We start from the raw sequence: 22,675 nt of genomic DNA on the forward strand, positions 1-22,675 counted from the left end.
TGGCGTATTTTGTCCCACTTCGAGTGGTCATGTCGACGAACAACCCGACTCAATCGACTTTTGGTAAGAAAACTATTAATTAATAATAATACCTGGTCGTGTGTACACCTTGTCGATAGATTAATATACTTATTGTATCCCTCACGTACTCTTTCTGCTAATCAGTGAAAGTCAGCATCCTCACAAATGACCTTGGTTGAAATTAGATAGAATAAAATGATATATACAAATGTGTCTACTTTTCATAGCCAAACTGCTGGGACGCGCCGCCGTTGCACTGCCAGAGCTGCGCCTTCTTAGACCCGAGGTCCATGTCGAGGCAAAAGCCCTTGTAGATCATGTGCTTGATCGCCTTGCTCGACGGGTCGTACTGCCACTGCTGGTTGCCGTTCGAGAGACTGCACGAGTAGGTGTGGACGGGCGCGCCATTGGAGCCGAGGTACGCGTCGAGACAGAGCCCCGTGAGCTCCGACTTGATGGTGTTTTGCATGTGGTCAAAGGTCCAGAGCGCGCCTTGGTCGCTCGCGAGCGCGTTGAACGACGGGCTGGGCGGCCGGAAGCTCACGCTCGAGTCTTGGTTGGCGGCGAAGACCACGTTCTGGCTGCGCAGCGAGATGCCGACGTGCAGCATGACGGAGGCGACGGCGATCATCTGGTTGCTGTTGCCGAGGACGCAGGGCCAGACCTGGACGGCGTTGTTGGCCGTCGACGGGTTGGCATCGACGCACAGGTTGTTGTGCGTCGCGTGCTTGACGCTGGAGCCGGACACGATCCACTTTTGGTTGCTATTGCTCGCGTCGCAAGTCCACGTGTGCAGATACATGTTGCCGTCGCCGCCCCGGTAGGCGTCCAAGCACTGGTTGGGCGCGCTGCGGCTCTGCAGCTGCTGCGTCCCCGCGTTGTACGTCCACACAAAGTTGGACGAGTACGTGTTGTCGCCCATGTAGATGCCCGAGTAGTACTCCAAGATACCCTTGCTCGTCGACGTCGTCAGCGTCAGCGGTAGCTGCAAGCGCGACGCGACCGACATGGGCGCCACGGGCACTGACGCCGGCGCTGGCTGCGGGGCGGGCTGAGGTTGTGGCTGTGGGTTGGGTTGCGGGTTGGGTGGCGACGCGCCGCCTGTCTTGAACTGCTGGGTCAGCTGTGTGCACTGGCCGGGCTGGAGCGCGACGTTGGCTGTGATCGTGTCGCCCGAGAACGATGTCATGCTGATTTGGGTCGACCCGAGCGGCGCGGTTTGCTGCGCCTGGAAGTAGTACGCCGTGCCGCCAAAGAGCGGGCAGGTTGGGCCGTTGACCGACATGCTCGCGACGCCATTGACCGTGTTGGTTGGCTGGACTGCAAGCCACCACTGGGAGCTGCCGACCTTGGCGCAGATCTTGACGCCGCCTTGGACGGGACAGTCGACGAAGCTCCACTGGACCTTCCAGCGACCCGTGGTGTGGCCTGTGGTCGCCTGGAAGATTGGCAGGGCCATATCGAGGTCGCCGTTCTCGCAGCCGGGGCAATGATCCGTGATCTGCGCGACGGCCACCGCATTCGTTGTGCAGCCAGAGTCGACGCACTGGATCTGAACACAGCGGCCGCAGTGCTTCCCGAGCGCCCACTGCACCGTGTTGATCGCGACGTGGTAGCCGTTCGTGGACATGGGCAGCCAGTCCATGAGGTTGCAGTTGCCGTCGCCCGGCGGCGACCCTTCGGGGCCACCGTACGTCGTGGCGATGCCTGTGCTGCTCTGGCCGAGCACTGTGACCGCGACCGCCATGAGGACGAGCGCAATGACGTTCCGTGCCATGTTCGATGGACAGCAAAATGCGAAGTGGGCGGTGGATGCTGGCGTCTGCGAAGCGCAGTGATAGCAAGTGGCGTGTGCACCACGTGGTCCTGTGGCAGTCGGTGCCACAGCCAAGTGATGTTCGATCGCTCCATCTCGCCAAAAGAACGACCAACCAGGTCACACCCCAAATGATAACAAACTTAATGCCGAAATCAACCTATACACTGCATATATTTTCCCCAATGCACTAAAGAAAGCGTCGTTACTGACAACATTCATGGTATCTGCCCACCAAATGATAGGCTCAACAATCACGATCGAGCAACGCACGCACCCAAGCTGCTTGTCCCACACAACGAGGCGGTACCTTGCGTAAAGTATGCTTCTGCTTCTCACCACACCCGCGGCCATCGCAGGTGGCTTTGGCGAAGACGCTGCTCATCGAGAGCGGCTCTGTGCACAGTACTCGCCATCGCACATCTCTGCATCGGGCGCTTGGAATTTGGAGAGACTCGAAGCGTTTCTTTAATGAGCGGGCGAGGTTCATCGAACCCAGCGAAGCTGTCGTTCGCGCTGAATTCATCGACTAAACGATCCAGCGCTCCACATCTGCAAATCCCTGCCAGTCTCCAGGTCGAGATGGTCAATGAAGTCGAAGGTCAGACTAGAATGATCGATGCACTGACGACCTATTAGCTCCGTCCAGCCCACAGTAAGCTTACTCCGCTCCAGTCGCTGAGCTACCGGATCTTGGCGCAGACACCATTTCCAAAGCGAGGAGGACTAGATCTGTGCAACCCTCTCTAGTAGACCAGCTAGGAGACTGTATGACGGAGAACCAGCTGCAGAGCCAGATGGAGAAACGGCAGGTTGTCCTTGGGTTGCCATTGACGAGTGCATTGCACTCGACGCTCTTAGCTCCACCAGCGAAACCAGCGGCGCCAGCGCTTCTTCGTCTTCTCGGCCACTTTGGCGGCGGCCGCGTCGACAATCGCTTGATGCTCGAGCTCCTTGAGGCGGACCTCCAAGAGGTGACGAAACTTGGCCCGTGCCCCTACAAAAACTCCGTAATTGAGATTGAGAGTCCACTCGGAATCTCAAATACGTTTGCTACGAAACGCGCATTGGAGTTTGACGGCACTCGCTTCGACCTTGCGCTTGTACGCTTCGTCTTTAGCGACCGTGTAGAGTCGTTTGCGCTCGTCGATGATGGCTTGGCGCTCGGTCGCCTCGGTGAACGGCTACCATCTCCGAATGCCATAATTGGTGTGAGTATCAAGTTGATACCTCGGGGGCGGTCGCGACTTGCGCTCTCGACACTTGATCGACGTATTGCCACGTGTCGGTACCAAAGTCATACTCGTGCGCAAAGCGGCGCGAGAGCTTTTGGACGGGGACCATTTCGACGACGCCGGTGCCGTCAAAGACGACCTCGACGGTGCCAAACTTGTTGTGGGGCACACTCGTGACGATGGCACTCGCAATGACGTCCGCGTCCGATCCTACAAACTCATATACCCCGTGTTCCCATCGATGTACATTCTACGAGGCAGTCGCTTGATGTAGAGGCCGTCGTCAGTGGAAGCACCAAGCTTGGTCAAGGGCTGCAGCTGCGAGAGTTGGCGGGGCACGAACCGCTTGAGGGACCCGTCCGAGGCAAACGCCGCGCACTTGTCGTCGTGGCGACACCGAGTTTTGAGCTCGTCGAGCGACTTGGTGGCGTCCGTCGCAAAGTTGCCCGCCGGGAAGTCCCGTCCCCGGTAAAATTCAAACCAAATCGCTACACCAATGTCAAAAATAAAACATTGAGCGGATTTGAACCCGCGCGCCGGGCGAGGACCATGGCCACCATGACTTGCTGTCCGAGGACGCACCACGGGGGGAGTTGCACGGCTTTTCGGTACAAATATGCTTCGTAGACGCACTGGATCGATGCGGCGGCGGCGTTGCGACGGGCCGTGAGGATTTGGTACTTGGCGTACGCGCGGTGGCAGCGGTACATGGAGGCGATGCGCCGCGCCGAGTAGTACTCCAAGTCGAAGCGCAGAACCGCCTTGTACCGCACTTCGTCGGCTTCCATGACGAGCCGCTCGGCGCGATGGAGCGCTTGTAGTTGAACTAGAATGCATGACAATGTATGCGATCAAAACTCGATGGTTACAAGGGGTGTAGTCGTCGATGGGCTCGATGTTCTCGGGGGGTACCCACAGCTTTTCGAGGTTGAAAACGACGGGCTTTCCTAATACGCAAGACAATGGATACATTGAGCACCCTAGTACTGCAAATATAGGGTAACCTGTCATGCGGGGCTGCGTCCGGGGCCTCATCTTGGAGATCGAAATGTGTGTTACGAGACGCGTGCGTTCGGAGAGCTGCGCCTGGAGGTCGTCCTAATCACGCAGCGCAAATTCGGAAAACCAACTTGGCGACAGTGCTACCCGCTGGCAACTCGCGCGGTTGGCATCGATTTCGGCTTGGGGCGGCTGCACCTTCATACGCTCGTAGTAGAGTCGGTACTGTCCGAGTACGGCCTTTAGTTGGTCGACATACTGCGCTCGCTGTTGTGCCTGCGGCGACTAGTCGCACGCCGCATTGGATCGACTCGACTCAACTCCGCGTACCTTGGCTTCAAAGTGGGCAATGAGCCATCGAATCGGATCATCTGACTGTGCCTTCTACAATAGTATTCTAGTCGACTCGAATCCGAGTACGATAGTGTACTTACTCGAAGCTCGACAATGGCTTGCAGACATTCTGGCACAAAGCACTACGACCAAGGTCGGTATGGTGATGTAGAGTGGACTCTGTACCTCAAATATGGCTCGGGTGTTGCCCGACTCGATGGCAGGGAATGCCATCATTGGCGGCGCAATCGTGGCGACGACATCCGTGTGCGGGCACCAATAGTTCTGCAGCCAGCGCGGCTCGGGGTCCAAGAAGGCTCTGTCGGCGTCCGTCAAGATCGAGTCGGGCACGAGCAAGGTCGCCTCGAGGTCCAAGCACGCGTGGAGAGCCCGCAGCCGCCGCGCTCGAAGTCGCTAAAACCGAATGAAACATCAAGAGTGATCCTAGTGAAATGTCGTACGGAGAGGTCGTTGCGCATGCGTCCGAGGATGATTTGCTTCTTGTGCAGCTCCCGCGACAGCGTCAGCTCGTCGGGCTCATCGATGAGCATCGCCTTGTCACATGTGCGTTGACGCCAGTTGGGTAGAGAGAGTCGTACCGCCAAGCGAAGGTACTCGGCCATGTAGTAGAACGGGTCACGCGGTCGCCCCATGATGACCTCTTGGATGCCATCCGACAAGAACTGCAGCAGCCCCTAGAAGTTGCAGAGCGTAAATACGCAGCGAATCCCGTCTCGTACCTGAACAGGCGCCTTCTGCAGCGCTTTGATCTGCGCTGCGAGTTCCGACCGCCACGTCGCCGGCAGGCCCATGCGCACCGTTTCACAGTAATCTAACAACACACGGGTAGTTATAACTCTAGTAGACAATGTGTACTACGAAAGAAGCAGGAGATGGAGACAAAAGCTTGTGACTGTGCGTTGCGGCTAGATGCTGAGAGTCGATGGCGCAGAGCACTTCTCTGCAATAGTAACCTAGCAAGCCGGCAGGACGATGGGTTATGACGCCGTTTCATATCCCGTTTCGCGCGCCAAGGAGGTCTCCATGGCGTACTACGTAGCGCAGCGACCGCAGTCGGCGCGGCCTCACGTGCCAACGCGGCCGCCGCCAAAGGCCGCGAGCGGGCACATGACGCTCGCGACGTTTCGGTTTGCACCCGACTCGAACAACCTCGAGCGCACGCCGGAGCTCATCAACGTCCAGAGCAACGTCCATGCGCTGCTGAGCCTCATGGCCGACGACTCGAGCATGGGTCTGCACCAGCCGACGCGCATGCTGCAGGCGTCTCGCTTCCGCACGCATTTGCCGAGCACGGTGCTCATCGGGCCGCACTGCGATCTATACGCGTGGTACGTGACGTCCAAGGACGGCCACGTCGTTCGGAAACACAAGAGCAACTGCAACTGGAAGAGTGTGCTCCAGGCCTTTTGCGGGCACATGAACAAGGGCTTCTCGCCTCTGAGCCACCGGGGCGCGCGCACAGCGTGCCGCGACCATTGGCCCGTCGCGGTGGCCAAGTTTGTCGACGGACGCATGCGGCTGCTCTCGGGCGCCGCGCTAATTGCCCTTGTGAAAAGCCTCGAGGCGAGCGCGCCGGGGGACACGGACTTTGCGGCGCTTCCATTTTGTCTGACGCAGTTTGTGCCACCGGCCAAGCGCGTGCGCTACCTGAGCGTCTACACTGTGGTCATTTCAGGTATTTGTGTTTTCAAAGCTGACCTTGTTGTAGGTTGAAGGCGCCGGCGACTGCCACGTTGTTGTAGCCGAGCTACCTCCGTTCTACCGAGAACAAGTGCACAGCGACACGCCGACGACGGATGGCAATATTAACACGGACCCAATACAAGTCGTCCAACACGGTGCGTGGCGACCTCCCCAAACCCCACCATAGCAACGACGTAGAAAGCAGCATGCTGCTCGGCGAGGCGATTCAGAAGGAGACGACGCTCTTGGCGCGCCATGTCAACCGCCGCAACGCCGCCACGGGCACGCCGGTCGTGCACCAGCTCATTCTCGAGTACATGGTCCACGCCAAGGACGGCGAGGTCTACCTAAGCTCAATCCTCGGTGTGAGCTGGCAAAACGGCGAGCAGGTATACATATGTATTGCAAACGTCTAGTACCGTTATTACAATATAATGCTACAACAGGTGCAGTTGGTGGACGCTGTCACCAACAACACGGAGCCGGAGCCGAGTGCACCCGCGCCCCCGACGGCCGCGGTGGCGCAGCAAATCTTCAAGTTTTCACGCAGCTTGAAAGGCTCCCAAGCACGATGCGAGGTGGCGGAGCGGCAGGTCTTGCACTACCTGAGCGAGGCGGAGAAGGCGAAAGCGCAGGTGTCGGTGCTCCACGACCACTTGCAGCGCACGTCCGAGCAGCTGCAAGTGGCGTGCGAGGCGACGCCGCACAAGATGCGCATCGAAGCCCTCGAGACGGCGCTCCGCAAAGCCAATCAGCGAGTCGAGACGCTCGAAGAGCAGCTCCACGTCGAGCGACAAACGCGGGTCGAGGGCGCGACGCTCCTCACCAACGAGGTAATTTCAATGTATCAACTGGATTGTGCAAGATGAAATAGCGCAACACGTTTTGCGTGGCACTGCAGCAAGCGCAAGCCAAGATCGAGACACTCGCAAACGACCTCGAGCTGGCGACGTCGACCGAGGCGAGTGCGAGTCGGGCGCTGAGTGTAGAAACCACGGCCCACGCGCGAACCCAGCAGCTGCTGGCAGGGCTCGAAGCGCTTCTCGCTCAGCAAAAGGACATTCACGCTGCCCACGTAGCCAAAATTCGATCGCTCGAAGACGACTTGACCAAGACGACCGAAGACCGGGACCACCTCCAGCGCCTCGTGCCGTATGCCAATGTACGGCACCCAAAGTATCAACTCGATACAATTTGGTGCGTAGATCAAGAAGGCGGCCTATTGCAAGCGAATGCACTTGCACGACCTGTACTTGGGCTGGCCCGACTGGCAGCTGCAAGTCGAGTGCCTCGACCGCGTCCTCTCGATGCACGTGCTCACGCTCCAGAAGACCTTCGACCACTTTCAGCCTATGAAGTTGCCGGTGCTTATCGAGTCGACGTCGATTACGCGCACGTATCCGCTGATCCACCACCGGCTCAACTTTGCCCAGCTCTGCGAGTGCATGCGTCTCTGTGGCGTGCTCACCACGCGGTACCAAGGATTGATAGTACATTAGTCAACTAAGAACTGCGGGTAGGTTTACGACGGCGGTGCTTGAGACCGTCTTTCTCAAGTGCACGGAAAAGTCGTTTGCCAAACAAACCAAGGGCCCCACCACCGCCGGCGTCGGACGGCCACGCGGCATGTCGTTCATGGAATTCATCGAGTGCATCGTCCGCGTCGCGCTGCTCAAATGCAAGTCCTCTCACATGGCCGCCGAGTCGGTTCAAAGCTTCATGGACACGCACTTGGTGCCCGCCGAGCAAAAGTGGTAATGACGACAGCTTTGCGTTGACTTCCAGAGTCCCAGTTTCGATCCAGTACGTTTGGTCGTGCTGTGGGGAGCGACTTACCAAGAGCATGGGCAGCAAGGGAGTGAGCTACGCAGAAGAATTGCATTACTATAATTGTAGAGCCCTGGAGCTAAGAACTGGAGTGGCCACTCTGATTGGGTTAACATGTCGATGCAGATACCCCGGGGTACAAAGATGGAGCACATGCTGTGCCCCGGTGTACAGCGATGAAAACGTCCTTTTTTGCATCATGCCGGCGGTGAAGGTGGCGATCGTCCAGTTCGAGCCCGTGCTGGGCGACGTGCCCCGCAACATGGCCCACGTCTCGGCGATGCTCGCCAAGCTCTCGGACTCTGACAGCATCGACATTCTCCAGCTCTGCGAGGTGCGCTGCCCGTCGTCGTCGAACGCGCCTGCAAATGATGCGAGCTAGATGCCGTTCACGGGCTACTGCTTCAAAGACCGCACCGAGATTGCGCCGTTCGCCGAGCGCCCCGACAGCGGACCCACGTTTACTTGGTGTCAGGCGCAGGCCCGCCGCCTACGCTGCCTCGTGGCATGCGGCTACGTCGAGCGCGGCGATGGCGACGCCTTGTACAACGCGATGATGGTGCTGAGCCCGGACGGCGACCTTGTCTACAACGCGCGCAAGGTAGGCCTCTGCGCGATACAACAAGGTACACTGTGTCTGTAGACGTTCCTGTACGAGACGGACAAGACGTGGGCGACGCCGAGTCCCACTGGTTTTGGCTCATGGTACTGTCCGTGGCTCCAGCGGCAGCTCTCGTTTGGTGCGACTTGGTTGCATCGTCTTGCGCTAATGGACGCTAGGCATTTGCATGGACATCAATCCCGATGACTTCAAGGCGCCGTGGGAAGCGTACGAGTTTGCGACGAGCATTGTCGAGGCCAAGAGCTCGATCGTTCTCTTCTCGAGTGCATGGAACGACCATAGCCCGCACGAGACGAGCAACTCGGCCATGCCAACCATCCAGTACGACACGCCTCATTCGTTCGACTACAAGGTTGGTTAACGACTAGGTACTGGGCCAATCGGCTCGTCCCAGTCATTGAAGCGGCCCGCGCTGCCTCGACGGACTGCTACTTTGTCTGCTCCAACCGAACCGGCATCGAGCGCGGCACGCCCTTTGTTGGCGGCTCGTGCGTCTTGTCGCTGCGGGAGCCCGCCATCTTGACCAGTGTCGGGCGGTTTGACGAAGCTGTCCTGGTCGCTACGTTGCTGTAGAGGCCTTTTGTCTCGTACAAGCGCACAGTACTACACAAATAACGGTCTGCGTTATGGGCTACATTCTCAAAGCCGACGTCGTTTCGCAGAGCATAAAACTTGAAGTCAGCTTGTTCCGACGACGTAGAGCAACTACAATTGATACTCAGCTACTACGACGCCACCAACTTCAAGCACGCACCCTAGACACCCAACTTGGTACGTGGCGAGTCGCTTTTACAAGGCGCGTGGCGATATTATGTCGGCGCTTCTTCAACCAAGGAAGCTGGAAATAAATAGTAGATATCAAACAATACCAGCTACAAACACGTTGCGTTTAAATAAGTCTTGGACAAGCAGATAGACCAAATAAGGCTAGTGCACGGGTGCATCGCCGTCGTCGTCCGAAGATATGTCGCTCTCAGTGTCGTCGTCGTCGTCGAGGTCGATCGCTTGGCCCTTTGCGTGCTGAGCGAGAAAAATCTCGGTCGTGTACTCGGCGTGGAAGGGCGACAGGTTGAAGGAGCACCCGTTGGTTTGGAACACGACTGGGCAGTCGGCGTCGCGCCACGTCATGAAACGGTCGCGCAGGATGGGCGCGAGGCGGCGGACGTCGGGATGGCGGTCGTCCCACCAGCGCTTGGCTGCGACGCGGCGGCCAAACTCGTGGCACGAGAGCATGTCGTCCCAAGCCATGTCGTTGGAGAGGAGCCATCGCGGCGGGGCGTCCGTCGCGGAGACGACATAGGCGTGCGGGTGCGCGCTGTGCTTTTCGACAAGCGTCGTTTTGCACTTGGTCATAGCGCTCAGGCGGACCTTGAGGCGCGGCTGGTAGTAGCCGTCGCACGCGCAGTTGTGAATTCGTCCAATCGCACACGTCGACTCGTACGCAGTCGCATGCGTGAGGTTAGCGAGGCGCCAGATCTCGGCGTGGAGGTCCTTGAGGTACAGGGGCGCCGGCGTTCGGATGCGTTGCGGGTCGCTCGTGAAAAAGTAGACGCCAAAGCCTTTGCCCGTGATGCCGCACGCCGTCTTGACCTCGGTGTGTACGAGGAAGCGCAAATTGCGGTCGTCCACGATGGCCATGCGGTTGCGCAGGTGCAGAAGCTGGAGAAGGCGAAAGCGCGGCGACCCGCGAAGGTGCGCGGCGATCGCGCGGGACGTCAACGCCAGCGCGGCCAGGTCGGCGCTCGACTGCGTTGCGATCGCGTCGTGGAGGAAAGCGTCGAGGAAGATGGTCCACGGATCTTGGTAGTGGTGGCTGAAGCTGCTATTCGTAAGATTCATGCCCGGGTCGTTCAACAATAGCGCGAGACAACAAATGAGCTCCGGTGCAATCACCATCACCATTCGCCCGCTGGTTTAGAGATCCGGTCATGAGAGCATCCCGGGGAGGACAGAAACGAGCACTTGATTGGCCAGCCACTCGCGGGCGAGTGCCAGGTGGTTTTGGTGGGTCCCCCCAAAACGACTGGGACCTAGGTCATTCCCTGAATGGCAGTGTCAACGCCGCCCACGTGGACTGGCGAAGGGTACGGGGAGGGGGTCTTCATGTTCCGCGACAAGCCTTGGATCAGGGCGATAAAAACCCCATCGGCTCAACCTGGATACACCTGCACCTCGCGAGACCAGGACCGCGTAGACAGGCCACAGCGATCGTCATTTCTGCAAGGCGTCTCACTCGCCTAGTGGAATAGGACCACGAAAAGACACTCTTGAGAGAGTCGACCGGCACGCAGACACGATTGAGATTTGCCGACAGCCGTGCCCACGGACCGGCGACCAAAAAGGTCGTCCTTACTCGCGATCGATCACGGGATGCAGAAAAATACGATCTTGAAGTTCCGGCCGTCGCTGGCTCTGGCGTCGGTCTGGGACAAGCGCGTCTGTCAACTTGTAGTTGACATCATGAACGACCTTCTTCGTATGACCAGCAAGACCGCGTGCGGCTTTGGGCTATGCACAAAGACCGTTCAGATGCCGAGTTTGCCACACGACTGATAAGACGATTCCCTAGCTGAGACAAACGTAACAGATACAGGTACACTCTGAACGGGAAAACGAGGACAAAGAAGACAAGTCTCGGAACGAAACCACTTCTGGTCTCCCAAATGGTATATTATATCTGAATCCATTCACTTCGACGTCTGGTATTCGCATCGCTTGGCACTCGTTGTTCGTAGAGCCATCAAGCATGTATGGGACGGAGATCCTGGACAAGTGCACTTATAAGACTCGACCGCTGCTTCACCGCGTTGGCTGGACTCCAGAGCAATGGGGAGGATACGGTGCGCACTTGCTTGATGATATCGCCAAAACTGATGTTGAGGCGTCCGTCATACTATCATTATACGGGTAGTCTATGTGTCACTAGTCCGTTTACTGCTTAGCACGCTAACCACTGCCGCACGTAGTAGACTTGCGTGAGGGCCATGCTGACCAGGACGACGTTCCCGAGCAGAGCCACGACGACAAAGCGGGCGTGGGCACTCTCGGCCGCTGCGACACGACTGAATCAGCGACGACTGGAGACGCGTCTTCGTACCGTTGCGGCTCGTGCGTTCGTGCTGCACGATGGAGCCGATTTTGCCTACAACACTTGATGCGTCCGAGCATCCAACGCTGTGCACCTTTGAGGTCCCAGACGCGCTGGCGAAACTGCAGCATCTCGATCCAGAGCGACGCACCAACGTCTGCTGGCACAGGTGAGACGTCAAGGAGAACAAAGCCAAGAACCTTCAAAGGTCACAAGCGGCCAGTGGTCGGCTGCGACCTGCGACATGGAGTGCAGCTCTGCGGTGCCTACCGACGGGCTAAACACCTAGACACATCGTTGGTGAAGCGTGTACTTGCCGCGAGGAGGTAGTACCGCCAAGGACAACGTCGCCTGCCCGTGCTTGATAGCATCTAGTTGACGTGCAGCGTGCCGTGTGTAGATATCTATACCAACCTGTCGCAAGGTCGGTGATGTCAAAGACAACGCTGCCGCCAGCTGCACATGCCACAACGTGGTCCTACTTGCCGTCATCTTCCTACGTTCGTGCTCATGGGGAGTACCCTGGCCACTCCGTCGAGGTGCGACTGCCTAGCCACTGATTCAACCGCAGCTTACACTTTGTCGACCTCTACCAGTGTCGGTGTTGGACGGCCGAGAGAGGAATCGTCGCGAGCTGAAGCTCCGAGACGTCGGTGGCCTTGACCGAGAGCGAGAGGTAGACACGCGTCTTGAGGTCCACGATGCTGGGGGAGACACCGGAGAGCGAGAAACGCATGTAGCCCACCGACTAGAGACATAGCATACTTTCCTGATCGCGCAAGAAGATCAAAACCTCGTGGTCCGTGCGCGTCCGCACGGCAGTGAGCGACGACGAAGCGACGGCGCCGAGAGTGTCGGCCCGGCTTGGATACACCTGCGTGCGCATGACCAACTGCACGCTTTGCGCACGCCCGTACTGTAAAGGTGCGAGTGCCTGCGAGGAGGAAGTCGAATGCGTACACGACCGTCTTCTCGGACGAGCCAGAGCCTAGTGCATCGATTGAGCTCAGGACGCGGCCCTGCTCGAGTACCTGGATGTACAAAGCAGAAGCGGTAGAGGCCGCTACAGATGCGCACTGTAGACTGCAGGCGACAAGCTGACGCGTACCTCTCCCGCACCTGAATCGCAACGTGTCCAGCCTTGCGGAACGTCCACTGCTTGGCGAGCCGGCCGGTGGGGGTCTGGATGAAGGCGTCGACAGCATCTACCGTACGCTGTGTGAGCGCACGCTACTTGAGTTGGCGGAGCACCAGGCGTTCCGGCTTCCACAAGCTCGAAGCGGAAGAGCAGGCGGTTCTGCGTCGCACGGGCATCGAGGAGCTCGTAGTAGCACTCCTAATACACGCGATGAGACCGCGATGGCGGCGAAGGCGCAGGTGCCCACGGGCGAAGACGTCGTTGCAGACGTGTCGAGCTTAAAGAGGAAGCGCGAACCGGCCTCGACCGCCAGCGCCAGCCATGCGACGGCAACCACCACGGCCCGCGTCAGCATCGTCGCGTCTGCCGTGGCACGGTATCCGGATGAGCCGGATATGAAGCAACCAATCACTGACATTGCAGACGATCCTGTTGCAGGGACATCCCTCCTCCCTCCCTGAGGGCTGCGAGGTCTGCCTTATTTGCTCCATTGGGTCGGCTCATCCGAATATCGACTGCTAGAGCTGACGCTACAGCTGAGCGATGCCAGCCTCGGGGTATGCGCCACGTTCTCATCGCAGAACTTGGGCGCAGCCTATTGCTTTGCGCATCAATGCACATCGAGACGAGACTTGGCGCCTCGACAAGCTGCTCCGTGCGTCTGTTGGTGTGCACGTAGTGCATCGAAGCGGTTGTCGCCGCAGGCGTTTGCTCGTCTCGCCTGATGTTAGAGCCGGCATCGCCGCGGATTCCTGCGGTGTTCACGGGAGCGATCGCCGCCTTCTGGACTTGTTGCGTCATCGCTTGGACGGGCGTTGCAAGCGGATGTGCGCGGCCGTCGAGCGACAGCCCATCGTGTAATGGGGCAAGGCGAATGAGTGGCGGCGGTCGGTTCTGGCGACCGTGCAGTTGGAACCAGATCTGCGGATCGCTCGACGGCGCCTTCCCACCCACGTGGCGCGCTCTCGTCCACGCTTCCAGCCAATCCAGTGGACCAAACCCGACCATTCGAGGACACGAAATTGAAGGCTTCTGTTTTTCTGGGTTCTTTTTTTCCTGGCTTGTCTAACACGGTGATATGACGTGCACGGCAGGAACGAGGAGGATGTGCCCTGCGCGAACGCGTTATAACAGAGTGCCCCTAGACAATAACTAGCTTTGCGAACTCTACGTGCCGGCGCACACTCCGTCGTGCGCACTCGTACAGCAGCGAGACGGACCCTCGGAGCTTGGACGTGTTTATACAATCGACCTGCGGTGCAGATGGCGCCAATCAATTTCGTCACCCACCACGTGTCGGACTTGCAATTCACGACAAAACCCACCACAACCATCGTATTTTACACCTCTCGCTGTGGTGTTATAACGCTTTTGTTGGCCAAGATGCAAGACTCGCCGCGTTGGTGCTGCTCGGCTTCAGCGCAGACACATTGACCATACGGAGCGCCGCTTCGTACTACTGGTACTAAACGTCAGAGTTGGCTACCTGATTGGCGCGTTGTATGGAGGTGGAAACCGGGAAAGGGAAGCATCCTAGTTGATGCAACGAATGGACTGCAACGCGCTTCAACACAAGTCCATAGTTGCCATCAACGCACATGCCTTTGTTGCTAGCGTGATGTCGATGTTGGCCCCTTGTACTATCGATCAAGAACACTTGGACTCGTCGCACTGAGTGGCCGAATCCACAGACCGCAGGGTATCCAAGTACAGGTATTCGATCGTGTTTAGCTAGAGATACTGGCGCGTATAGTGCTTCCGTGTTGTCTTTGCGACGCCTCGAATGCACGGCGCACGAAGTGCCGACACAACGGCCCGATTTGTTATGGCAGTGTGTTATTTCGAATTTCACACGCTGCCGTCGCGCGCTACCGTGTGTTTTATGCAACCCGGCAAACCACACGGTGCGAAATCCCACGCTTGCCGTATCCTGAAGCGCCGACGGGCGCGGCATACATTCATCGAGTGCAGGATTCCAAGCCGACGCATCGCACTCGGTTGCTTGTTCGGCCTCAACGAACACGAAGCTTGGCTGCCCGCTGCGACACGCAGGCCGCTCGCAGCCACTCAACGTCGCGCAGCCGCGGCTCGGAATGGTATACTTGGCGCGAGGCGATTTCTTTTTTTTTGGGCTCTGGCTTGCTTGCTGACCAGTGTCGAGATTTTCACGCGATCACACGAGTGTTATAACAGTGCGTGATAGCGAGCCGGATGATAGATGGCACCTCTACAATCAGGCGAGTTCTCTCGTTCGTCACTGGAGCTGGGTGGATGATCGCTCGCCAGAGTCTGGCTTGGATCGCAGGTGCTGCCAGCCCCACATTTCACTTGCCTGCGATGTCGCACATGTGACGGACGCGCGGTTCCAATGGCTTGACGGTGAGCGTTTCGCGGTCCACCGAAATATGTACAACCCTCTCATGCAGTAGATACAGTACAAAGCTTCGTAACGATGATGTAGTGTGCTGTGAGGAGCATCGCACACACTTGTCGTCCTCGCGCGACTCATAGCAACGAGAAACAGCTTATGGTGAATTCCCAGCTTCATTGGTCGTCCCATTGTACCCAGCACGCAATCGTACCCACGCCGAAACGCACGCACTTTGCCTTAAGAATGCGATGTACTCTACAGCTTGCTGTCAGCCACGAGATCTTTGGCGCTTGCAAGGAGGCATGCAATTTGCATGTGTTATAACAGGCGCGAAGTGAGTTTCACACGGAAAGGCCACGTGAAAATCGCAGCTGAGCCCACTCCATTGGGCATCCAGGGTGCTGACGACTTAAGCCACATGGCGACGGCCCGAATCATGTCGCAGTGAGCTCAGGGATTTCTGTGGACCTGGCCAAACCGCCGGCCTCGCTCTTCATTCTGCAATTTGCACCGGACCTCGCCCATGGTTGCCAATTCCACGGTCATTGCCGCGCCGGCATGGCCCGCCACCATGACGGACCTGCAGCTCGCGACGCTTGTCGGTCTCCCGATCGTCTCGCTCCTCGCCATCTACGTCTTCCTCCGCATCGTGTGGAAGCCGGTCGTTGTCACCAAGGCCGAGACGCTCCCGCTCCAGACCAAGGACACGGAGGTCGTTGTCGCTGCCGAGGCCGCCATTGAAGAAGGCGAAGTCGCCGGCGACTACGACGCGCCGTGGACGCAGACGTTTGACTTTGTGTTTGCGATCGGCCTCGGTCTCTACCTCGTCGTGCTCCTCGTCCTCACGTACTTCTACCACATCGACTACTTTACGACGCCGGCGTTCTGGTACAGCCAGATCCCCAAGGTGCTCTGCATGATGCTCGTGTCGCTCATCGGCGGCATGATCTGCCGTGCATTCTGCGCCGTTGACGACAAGGGCTACATCATGACCAACAAGGGCTCAGCCTTCAAGGTCAACTACACGCGCAAGCTCCAGCACTTTGCCGCGTACATGGTGCCGCTCGTGATCCACACGAGCTTCTCGGGTCCGCTCGCGCTCGCTTGGGGCGATCTCTTCACGATGGTCGGTTTCTTCGTCCTCATCAAGCCCATCCGTGAGGCGAGCAGCTTCTTCATGCTCCAGTTCAACTCGCTCGACCGCCCGGAAGACCGCCCGCACACGCTCAAGTGGATCATCGCTGGCAACATCGCGCCCGGCCTCTTCATCTTGATGTTCTTCAAGTGGCTCTTCGCCACGAACGGCGACCTCGTCTTCATCATCGTCTTCATCACGGGCATCGGTGACGGCCTCGCCGAGCCCGTGGGCATCATGTGGGGCAAGCACAAGTACAAGACGCGCGCTCTCTTCTCGACGCGCAAGTACACGCGTTCGTGGGAGGGCTCGGCCTGCGTCTTCCTCTCGGGCATGATCTTCCCCGCGCTCCAGTACGCCAACTTTGACAACTTCACGCAGGTGCTCACGGCCATGCTCATCCTCCCGCCGACGATGGCCTACGCCGAAGCGATCGCGCCCCACACGATGGACACGCCCGTCCTCATGATTGGCTGCGGCATCATCCTGTACGCCATCACGACGTACTTGTAAACAACTTGTATTTGTAGTAGTACTACCATTAGAGTAATCGACATCCAAACCATCAATATACTTGGACGCTCGATTTTTTGGATTTTCGATGCACCAATCAGACCGCACCAATTTTATCGGCGCACCAATCGAAGACCATGCTGATTTTCGATGCACCAATCAGAGGACAGCGAGACAACATGGTTCCGGTTGCAAGCAAGAGAGGCGGGTTTCGACGTTGACCATACTAGTATCGACGACTACACATGAGAAGCAGGTGCGACTTTAAGGGAATGTGAAAGACTGCATCAAGCGAGGAAGCGCCGCGATGAAACCATGTATTGTGATTGATGCATAGTCATTTGTGTGCTAGTAGCGTACTACACACCAGCCTACGATGCTGGGCATTATGCCCCTGGTGTTGGTACCGACTGTGTGTGCTCTCCCGCTTTTGACTGGGAGCTCGTGGTCTCTTTTGTTCAGCAGTGGCTTGCAACTCGATACTAACGTTAGTACAAATGGTTGATTGGCTTACAGTAGTAGGTTTCAACGACTAACTAACTATTGGCACAACTAATATAGTCGACTAAGCCCCCGAGCGTGTGGAATATTAATATTCTACCTAACAGGCACTAACAGGCCTTTTGTAGTATCTAGAATAAAAATATTGTATTAATATTGCGCAAGTCAGGTATAAAAATAGGCCAGCAGCATACAAAGATTTCATGATAAAAAGAGAAGGAAAAACTGAGCTCGCGTGACGCAAATGCCTCTCCGGTTGCGACAGGTTTATCCGGATCTCGTCTTGGCCAGACATTTTCCCTTTGTCGTCAAGAGCAACCTCGAGCATGATGATGTCCTTGCGCCGCCTTGCCGTCGCCTCGTCCCGCCGGGTAGGCGCAAGTCCTCTGGCGTCTACCTAGCTCTCATGGCCGTGCGTATGCATTTAGATGAGCGTGCGCTCGCTTACGGCCGCGCCGACGCCGTCCGTGGCGTCGATCTTGGAGCCGGAGATGAAGCTGCCGCGCCAGTTCATTGCCGACTTCCCCGAAGAGCACGAGGGCAACAACTTTGAGGTGAACTGGAGCTTGGCCGACGATGATGTTACGCCCCGCCACAACTGCTACCGGAACCGCGCCCTCGCCAACCTCGCTGCGGTCTCGGGCGCGTTCCCGCTTCCCATTGAGTCGTCGGTCGCGCTCGAGGAGGTGCACCCCGTGGCTTTCTTGGGCCTCTGGTACGATCTAGCGTCTACTATGCACGGGCTTGTACTGATCGCGCTACAGGAACGACGTGACGGAAGAGCTTGGCCACGTTTCGGACTTGTACGTTCATGACGGCGCCGTCGGCGCCTTGGCTGCTGTCCGCACGCAGGTATTCGCTTGGTTTGCTCTCGTATTGCAGAATTGTAATGCTCTTTGTAGATCCGTGTCATCTCGGACTCGCCTGCGCTCGCGCACGCGTTGGCCAACTTGATCGTCGCAGTGCCCACTGCCAAGGATCCCCAGACGGTACCGATGACACGGACAAAATGACGTGGATCTCATGCGCACATGTAGCCCCGTCCGATCCTCGTCGTTGTCCAGACCAACACGAAGGAGTCGACGTTCGCCTACAACGTTGATGTCAACGAGGATGGCTTCGAGCAGGCCAAGATTGTTGTCCGTGGCAACGCCGTCGGCTTGGGGCAGATCCAAGACGCGATCCTCAAGGCCAAGGCGCAGCTCGACGTACGTCGTTCCGTCTCCTTTTTCGACTCGCAACTCACGTAACGCTTAGGCCGAGATCCCGTCGAACATTGCCCTGCCCTGCGACGTGCTCACGTCGGCCGACCGCGCGTCGTCGACGCTCGTCTTCAACGCGACGGCCGCGTGGCGCAGCGCGCAGAAGGACTTGCACGCTGCCCACGGCGCCATTTGGCACCCCGAGGTCGGCGTCACGGGCGCGTTCGAGGGCGCGGTCGTGGCTTCGTCGACGGTCAAGCCCTCCAAGGCGACCGCCCTCAAGCGCCACAAGGCCTTCCCGCTGGCTGTCACCAAGGACCTCAGCGTCGTACGTTTCGCGGCAGGATTGCGGTGCGCTCATCGCGTGCGAATGTAGGTGCGCGTTCCGGCGGCGACGGTGGTGGGCCACCCGACGACGGCTGTCGTCTTGGGCAAGCAGGACAAGGAAGTGTCGGTCGCGGAGTTTGTCCAGCTCGTGAACGGTTCGGAGACCTTGGCTGCGGCCCTCGAGGTACCACTAGCACGCTTCGTACAGCGATGTTGAGCGATTTGCATTAGGCGCACAAGACCAAGTGCGTCACCAAGAAGGCGTAAGAAACAACACAATCACATTCAAACTCTGGGGACCATGTAATACACTGCAATGCCATAACAGCTCCGCGTCCGTTCGATCTTAGCGATTCGGCGTCTACTGCGTCCAGCTCGCGTGGGAAGCCAACTCGTATGGACAACCGAACTGGAGTCGATATGTATTAGTGTAGGAAGGACATACAGTTAGTTGTTCTTGGCGACGACCTTCTCGACGAGCGCGTGCAGCTCGGCAAAGCGCGTCATCTTGTGCTGCCACGCGTCCGGCGTCGGCGTATCATTGGCCGCCGCCGCCACGGCCCCGACAAAGATCGAGCGACCGCAGTTGTCGCCGCCGGCCGTGATGTTCTTGGTGATCGACGACACGTACTGGCCGTCCGTGAGAAGCACAAAGAGACCGCTTTGGAACGAACCGGGGAGAGGACACGACTTGCCGTACTTGGCAACCGCCGCGTGAACATCCGAGGATGCCACCGCGTCATCAAGCACACCCTGGATGAGCGCCTGCACCGAAGCCTCCACGCGGACATCACTGCGCGCCGCGGTGATTGCGTCCTTGATTGAGCTCTGCTTGACGACGACCGCCTCCAAAATGATGGCACCGGCGATGGCGACGTCGATCGCGAGCGGCGTCGTTTGGTGCACGAGCACGGCCTCGCGCACGACATCGAGAAGCTCCGGCTTGCCCGCATACCGCGCGACAAGGAGCGGGACCTTGTTGAGGCCGTGGCCGTCATCGTTGGGGCCGGCGAGGTGCGGGAACTTTTTGCCTTCGGCAGCGCGGGCGACGAACTCGCGCATGACGCCATTCAAGCGGTCCGTGTACGACTGCATGGCCGCGAGCGAGACGTCCGAGAAGGCCTCGGCGCTAAAGGCCGGTGCGTCCGCAAGGTGCTGGAGCAGCGGCACGATCTCATCGCCGTACGGCGAGAGCGCCCCTTCGGCGTAGTTGTAAAACTTGTTGGCGGGCGGCGAGAGAAAGGCCGGGTCCTTGCCTGCAATGCGCTGCGCGAGCTCGCTGTCGTCGTAGATCCAGTGCAGTGGCATCGAGGCAGCGTCGCTCACCAAGGCGCTGATGGCGGCGATCGCGGCGCGGCGCTGGACGATGGACATGTCGGTCGGTCGGGAGTAAAATGGAATCTGCCGGTATCTTTTGGATCGCGCCTAGTTGTGACACTATATGCATGTGTATCACTATATAGTGTGCGAAACGGGTATTAAAGGCCAACGGACCTGTAATGACAACATGTCCATTCACATGTCAAGTCTATAGTACGTGCAATATAGTATTAGACACAATGAAGGCATCAATGTCGAATTTGCGACGACAGAGGCCGTCAGAACGTCAACGAGCATACACTATTTCGATACCGACTGGGTCTCCGCAGCGTTCGTTGGACTTCACGGGATGTTTCATCCGAGGTCTCTGGAATAAGCCACCGGTCCTTTCTACAGCGCTTTGAGGTGCAGCTTCCAACGCGTGAACCGGGATCGATTCCAGTTAGCATGACCTTAAACCTCCCGGAACGCAGCTGCGATCACACTAAAGCCCGACGATGGTCGTATCCGCAGTTGCATTTTTTGCAGTTGACGCCCATCGACAGCGTTGTTCCACGGATGTTCAAGACGATAGGCGTTTGACGTGCCGCTTGATCGCGCTACTAGACGAATTTGCACTGACTAGGAGGGTAGGAGGGTAGTAGAATTTGCACTAACTGTACTTGTTATGTTACATTAGACCCTTTGGGTAGCTGTAAACATGGACTATGCTTCATATGTCAAATCGCATGCTGTGATTGGGGTCTCCGTCCAAGCTTAGCCCGACGCACAACGTAGACGAGGTGGCAAGGGTTCGACGTGTGATACATCAGTCATGCCCCAGACCGTGTGGTCGGTGATCATGAAGGCGCCATCCAGATCGCTCGCTCTCGACGGCCTGCATGCGGTATTCTTTGCTTGGCGGCTTCTTCCCGTGAGCACTAGAACAGTTATTTGCGCTCGGACTCTCCGGCCTCACCAGCGACGACGACGCGTGGTCTGGTACCAGGTCGGATGGAAATGCGATCCATGTGGCGAGTCTTCCGTCGAGCGTGGTCCGTCTTGGTGCTACTTGGTGGCGTGAGTAGCGCGCGCTGCCGGCTGCGTCGACAGGCGAGGTATCGCACAGCCCCTTCTGTTGATCGTATCCCGTATTGATGCAGGTGGCAGATCCGCAGCTACTCGGCCGTGTCCAGCGTCGCGAGTCTTTCGAACGCGTCGAACCACATTTGCCATGTCGCTGCCCAGCTATCTCGTCAAGGACCTCGGCGCCTACGTCCAAGACCGCGCCGACAAGCTCGACGGTGTGTGCTGCCTCGACGCAGCACCGTGCCAGCCCCATGGGACGAAGGCGCCGGCATCGTCGCCAGCGTCCTGGGTCGTTTTATATCATCCCGAGCTGCTCTTTACGACGCTTGTCGAGCTCCTCCTCGACGCGTTTGGCCCGAGCACTCCCGTGTGCGTCAACTTGCAGCTTCCGGACCACGCCTGCGTCGTGGCGCCGACGCAGGTGCTCGCGGTCGAGTTGCCGCCGAGCGCGCTCCTCCTGCCGTCGCGCTTTGCTCGGCCTGCGCGCCTTGGTCATGTGCGCTTAACCCCAATTAGCCTGCACGCGCCCTTGTCAATGGCGGCCGAAACGAGCATCGACATGATTGCCGAGCTCACCAGAGTGTGCGAGCAGGTGCAGCCAGTCGTGGCGCTCTCACTCTTGTACTGCACGTACCTCACGCTCGACCGGTCGTTGGGGCCCCGCGACGCCAAGACGCTGGCGATCGCCGACTGGATTGGCGACGTCCTCCTTGACGTTCGCGAGTACAAGCTCGCGATCGCGTGGCTCACCGAATCATCTACTGCATCGTCACCCGATGCACGGGGACGCTGGACGAACCTCGGGTTCGCGCATCTCCAACGCATGGACACCAAGCGCGCAGTCGAGTACTACGAACGCGTCGCCCGCGCAGTAGCAGGCACGAGCGAGATCTGGTCGGCGGCGATCGATTTGGCGGGCGCCCATCGGTTCGCAAAGGCGCTCGGACCCGCGTGGGCACTTCTCGAGTCGGTACACTCGGCGCCTCTTGGATGCGAGCGGCTTGCTGCTGAAGGTACGCCTCCTCGATCAAACCCGCCATTTTACAAGCATATTATCGCTGTAGCACAACACGCAGCCGGTCTCGTGCTGGCCAACATGCATCGCTGGAGCCTCGCGGTCGAGTCGCTGCATCGAGCGTATCACGCTCGCAAGACGCTACTCGGAGGTGTTCACGTAGCGACAAGTGCCTCCTTCTACGCTCTCTACTACGTCTACGTGACAAGCTCGGAAGCGACCTTTTCCGGTCGTTCGTCGCTGCACCAGTTTCTCGCGACAGAGTGCGACGAAGGGATGGTGCCGTGGGGCGGTCGGTACTGCGTCTACTGCAGCACATCCATGGGCCAGGCAGCCGTTGCGTCGCGGCGCTGGGGTGGCTGGACGTACCTCACGTGCATGCCGTGCGCAACAACGTCGCTGGCCGGTGACGCGGTGCTTGTGTACCGCTTGCCTAACGA

General features: G+C 58.3%; 10 protein-coding genes across 10 annotated transcripts; 5 read left to right on the forward strand and 5 right to left on the reverse strand.

Annotated features, from left to right (window-relative positions):
* Positions 1-177: 177 nt before the first annotated feature.
* On the reverse strand, positions 178-1,892 carry SDRG_08083 (hypothetical protein). The gene has a single exon (XM_008613950.1). It carries the CDS (start codon positions 1,796-1,798, stop codon positions 236-238), a length of 1,563 nt encoding a protein of 520 aa, XP_008612172.1. The 5' UTR covers positions 1,799-1,892; the 3' UTR covers positions 178-235.
* A 760-nt stretch (positions 1,893-2,652) lies between these two features.
* Positions 2,653-5,307, reverse strand: SDRG_08084 (hypothetical protein). Its single transcript, XM_008613951.1, has 15 exons — positions 5,284-5,307; positions 5,145-5,236; positions 5,004-5,099; positions 4,866-4,958; positions 4,591-4,818; positions 4,506-4,547; positions 4,402-4,455; positions 4,219-4,356; positions 4,077-4,170; positions 3,942-4,019; positions 3,602-3,898; positions 3,327-3,560; positions 3,068-3,282; positions 2,886-3,021; positions 2,653-2,834 (listed from the first exon to the last, which is right to left on the reverse strand). The coding sequence occupies exons 2-15, from the start codon at positions 5,214-5,216 to the stop codon at positions 2,695-2,697; spliced, it is 1,917 nt and encodes a 638-aa protein (XP_008612173.1). The 5' UTR covers positions 5,217-5,236; positions 5,284-5,307; the 3' UTR covers positions 2,653-2,694.
* A 124-nt stretch (positions 5,308-5,431) lies between these two features.
* SDRG_08085 (hypothetical protein) lies at positions 5,432-7,893 on the forward strand. Its single transcript, XM_008613952.1, has 7 exons — positions 5,432-6,090; positions 6,134-6,263; positions 6,307-6,497; positions 6,555-6,941; positions 6,983-7,270; positions 7,314-7,582; positions 7,629-7,893. Exons 1-7 carry the CDS (start codon positions 5,449-5,451, stop codon positions 7,864-7,866), a joined length of 2,145 nt encoding a protein of 714 aa, XP_008612174.1. The 5' UTR covers positions 5,432-5,448; the 3' UTR covers positions 7,867-7,893.
* Positions 7,894-8,119: 226 nt separating this feature from the next.
* Positions 8,120-9,440, forward strand: SDRG_08086 (hypothetical protein). The gene is made up of 5 exons (XM_008613953.1): positions 8,120-8,269; positions 8,318-8,536; positions 8,579-8,675; positions 8,716-8,878; positions 8,926-9,440. Exons 1-5 carry the CDS (start codon positions 8,135-8,137, stop codon positions 9,128-9,130), a joined length of 819 nt encoding a protein of 272 aa, XP_008612175.1. The 5' UTR covers positions 8,120-8,134; the 3' UTR covers positions 9,131-9,440.
* Positions 9,397-10,467, reverse strand: SDRG_08087 (hypothetical protein). The gene has a single exon (XM_008613954.1). The coding sequence runs from the start codon at positions 10,457-10,459 to the stop codon at positions 9,485-9,487; it is 975 nt and encodes a 324-aa protein (XP_008612176.1). The 5' UTR covers positions 10,460-10,467; the 3' UTR covers positions 9,397-9,484.
* A 923-nt stretch (positions 10,468-11,390) lies between these two features.
* Positions 11,391-13,176, reverse strand: SDRG_08088 (hypothetical protein). The gene is made up of 14 exons (XM_008613955.1): positions 13,031-13,176; positions 12,897-12,981; positions 12,754-12,850; positions 12,677-12,708; positions 12,563-12,633; positions 12,439-12,519; positions 12,239-12,393; positions 12,167-12,194; positions 12,060-12,123; positions 11,979-12,016; positions 11,846-11,930; positions 11,740-11,802; positions 11,655-11,699; positions 11,391-11,608 (listed from the first exon to the last, which is right to left on the reverse strand). The coding sequence occupies exons 1-14, from the start codon at positions 13,136-13,138 to the stop codon at positions 11,496-11,498; spliced, it is 1,065 nt and encodes a 354-aa protein (XP_008612177.1). The 5' UTR covers positions 13,139-13,176; the 3' UTR covers positions 11,391-11,495.
* A 2,469-nt stretch (positions 13,177-15,645) lies between these two features.
* SDRG_08089 (hypothetical protein) lies at positions 15,646-16,875 on the forward strand. The gene has a single exon (XM_008613956.1). It carries the CDS (start codon positions 15,678-15,680, stop codon positions 16,800-16,802), a length of 1,125 nt encoding a protein of 374 aa, XP_008612178.1. The 5' UTR covers positions 15,646-15,677; the 3' UTR covers positions 16,803-16,875.
* A 705-nt stretch (positions 16,876-17,580) lies between these two features.
* SDRG_08090 (hypothetical protein) lies at positions 17,581-19,296 on the forward strand. Its single transcript, XM_008613957.1, has 8 exons — positions 17,581-17,674; positions 17,732-18,018; positions 18,068-18,155; positions 18,206-18,292; positions 18,341-18,511; positions 18,561-18,833; positions 18,882-19,016; positions 19,064-19,296. The coding sequence occupies exons 1-8, from the start codon at positions 17,630-17,632 to the stop codon at positions 19,097-19,099; spliced, it is 1,122 nt and encodes a 373-aa protein (XP_008612179.1). The 5' UTR covers positions 17,581-17,629; the 3' UTR covers positions 19,100-19,296.
* SDRG_08091 (hypothetical protein) lies at positions 19,228-20,227 on the reverse strand. The gene has a single exon (XM_008613958.1). The coding sequence runs from the start codon at positions 20,204-20,206 to the stop codon at positions 19,280-19,282; it is 927 nt and encodes a 308-aa protein (XP_008612180.1). The 5' UTR covers positions 20,207-20,227; the 3' UTR covers positions 19,228-19,279.
* Positions 20,228-21,365: 1,138 nt separating this feature from the next.
* On the forward strand, positions 21,366-22,645 carry SDRG_08092 (hypothetical protein; the record flags this gene model as incomplete). Its single annotated transcript, XM_008613959.1, has 3 exons — positions 21,366-22,233; positions 22,285-22,531; positions 22,570-22,645. The coding sequence occupies 3 exons, from the start codon at positions 21,366-21,368 to the stop codon at positions 22,643-22,645; spliced, it is 1,191 nt and encodes a 396-aa protein (XP_008612181.1).
* Positions 22,646-22,675: the final 30 nt, after the last annotated feature.

Source organism: Saprolegnia diclina (genome assembly GCF_000281045.1).
Source record: "Saprolegnia diclina VS20 unplaced genomic scaffold supercont1.24, whole genome shotgun sequence".
Taxonomy (NCBI): domain Eukaryota; phylum Oomycota; class Saprolegniomycetes; order Saprolegniales; family Saprolegniaceae; genus Saprolegnia; species Saprolegnia diclina.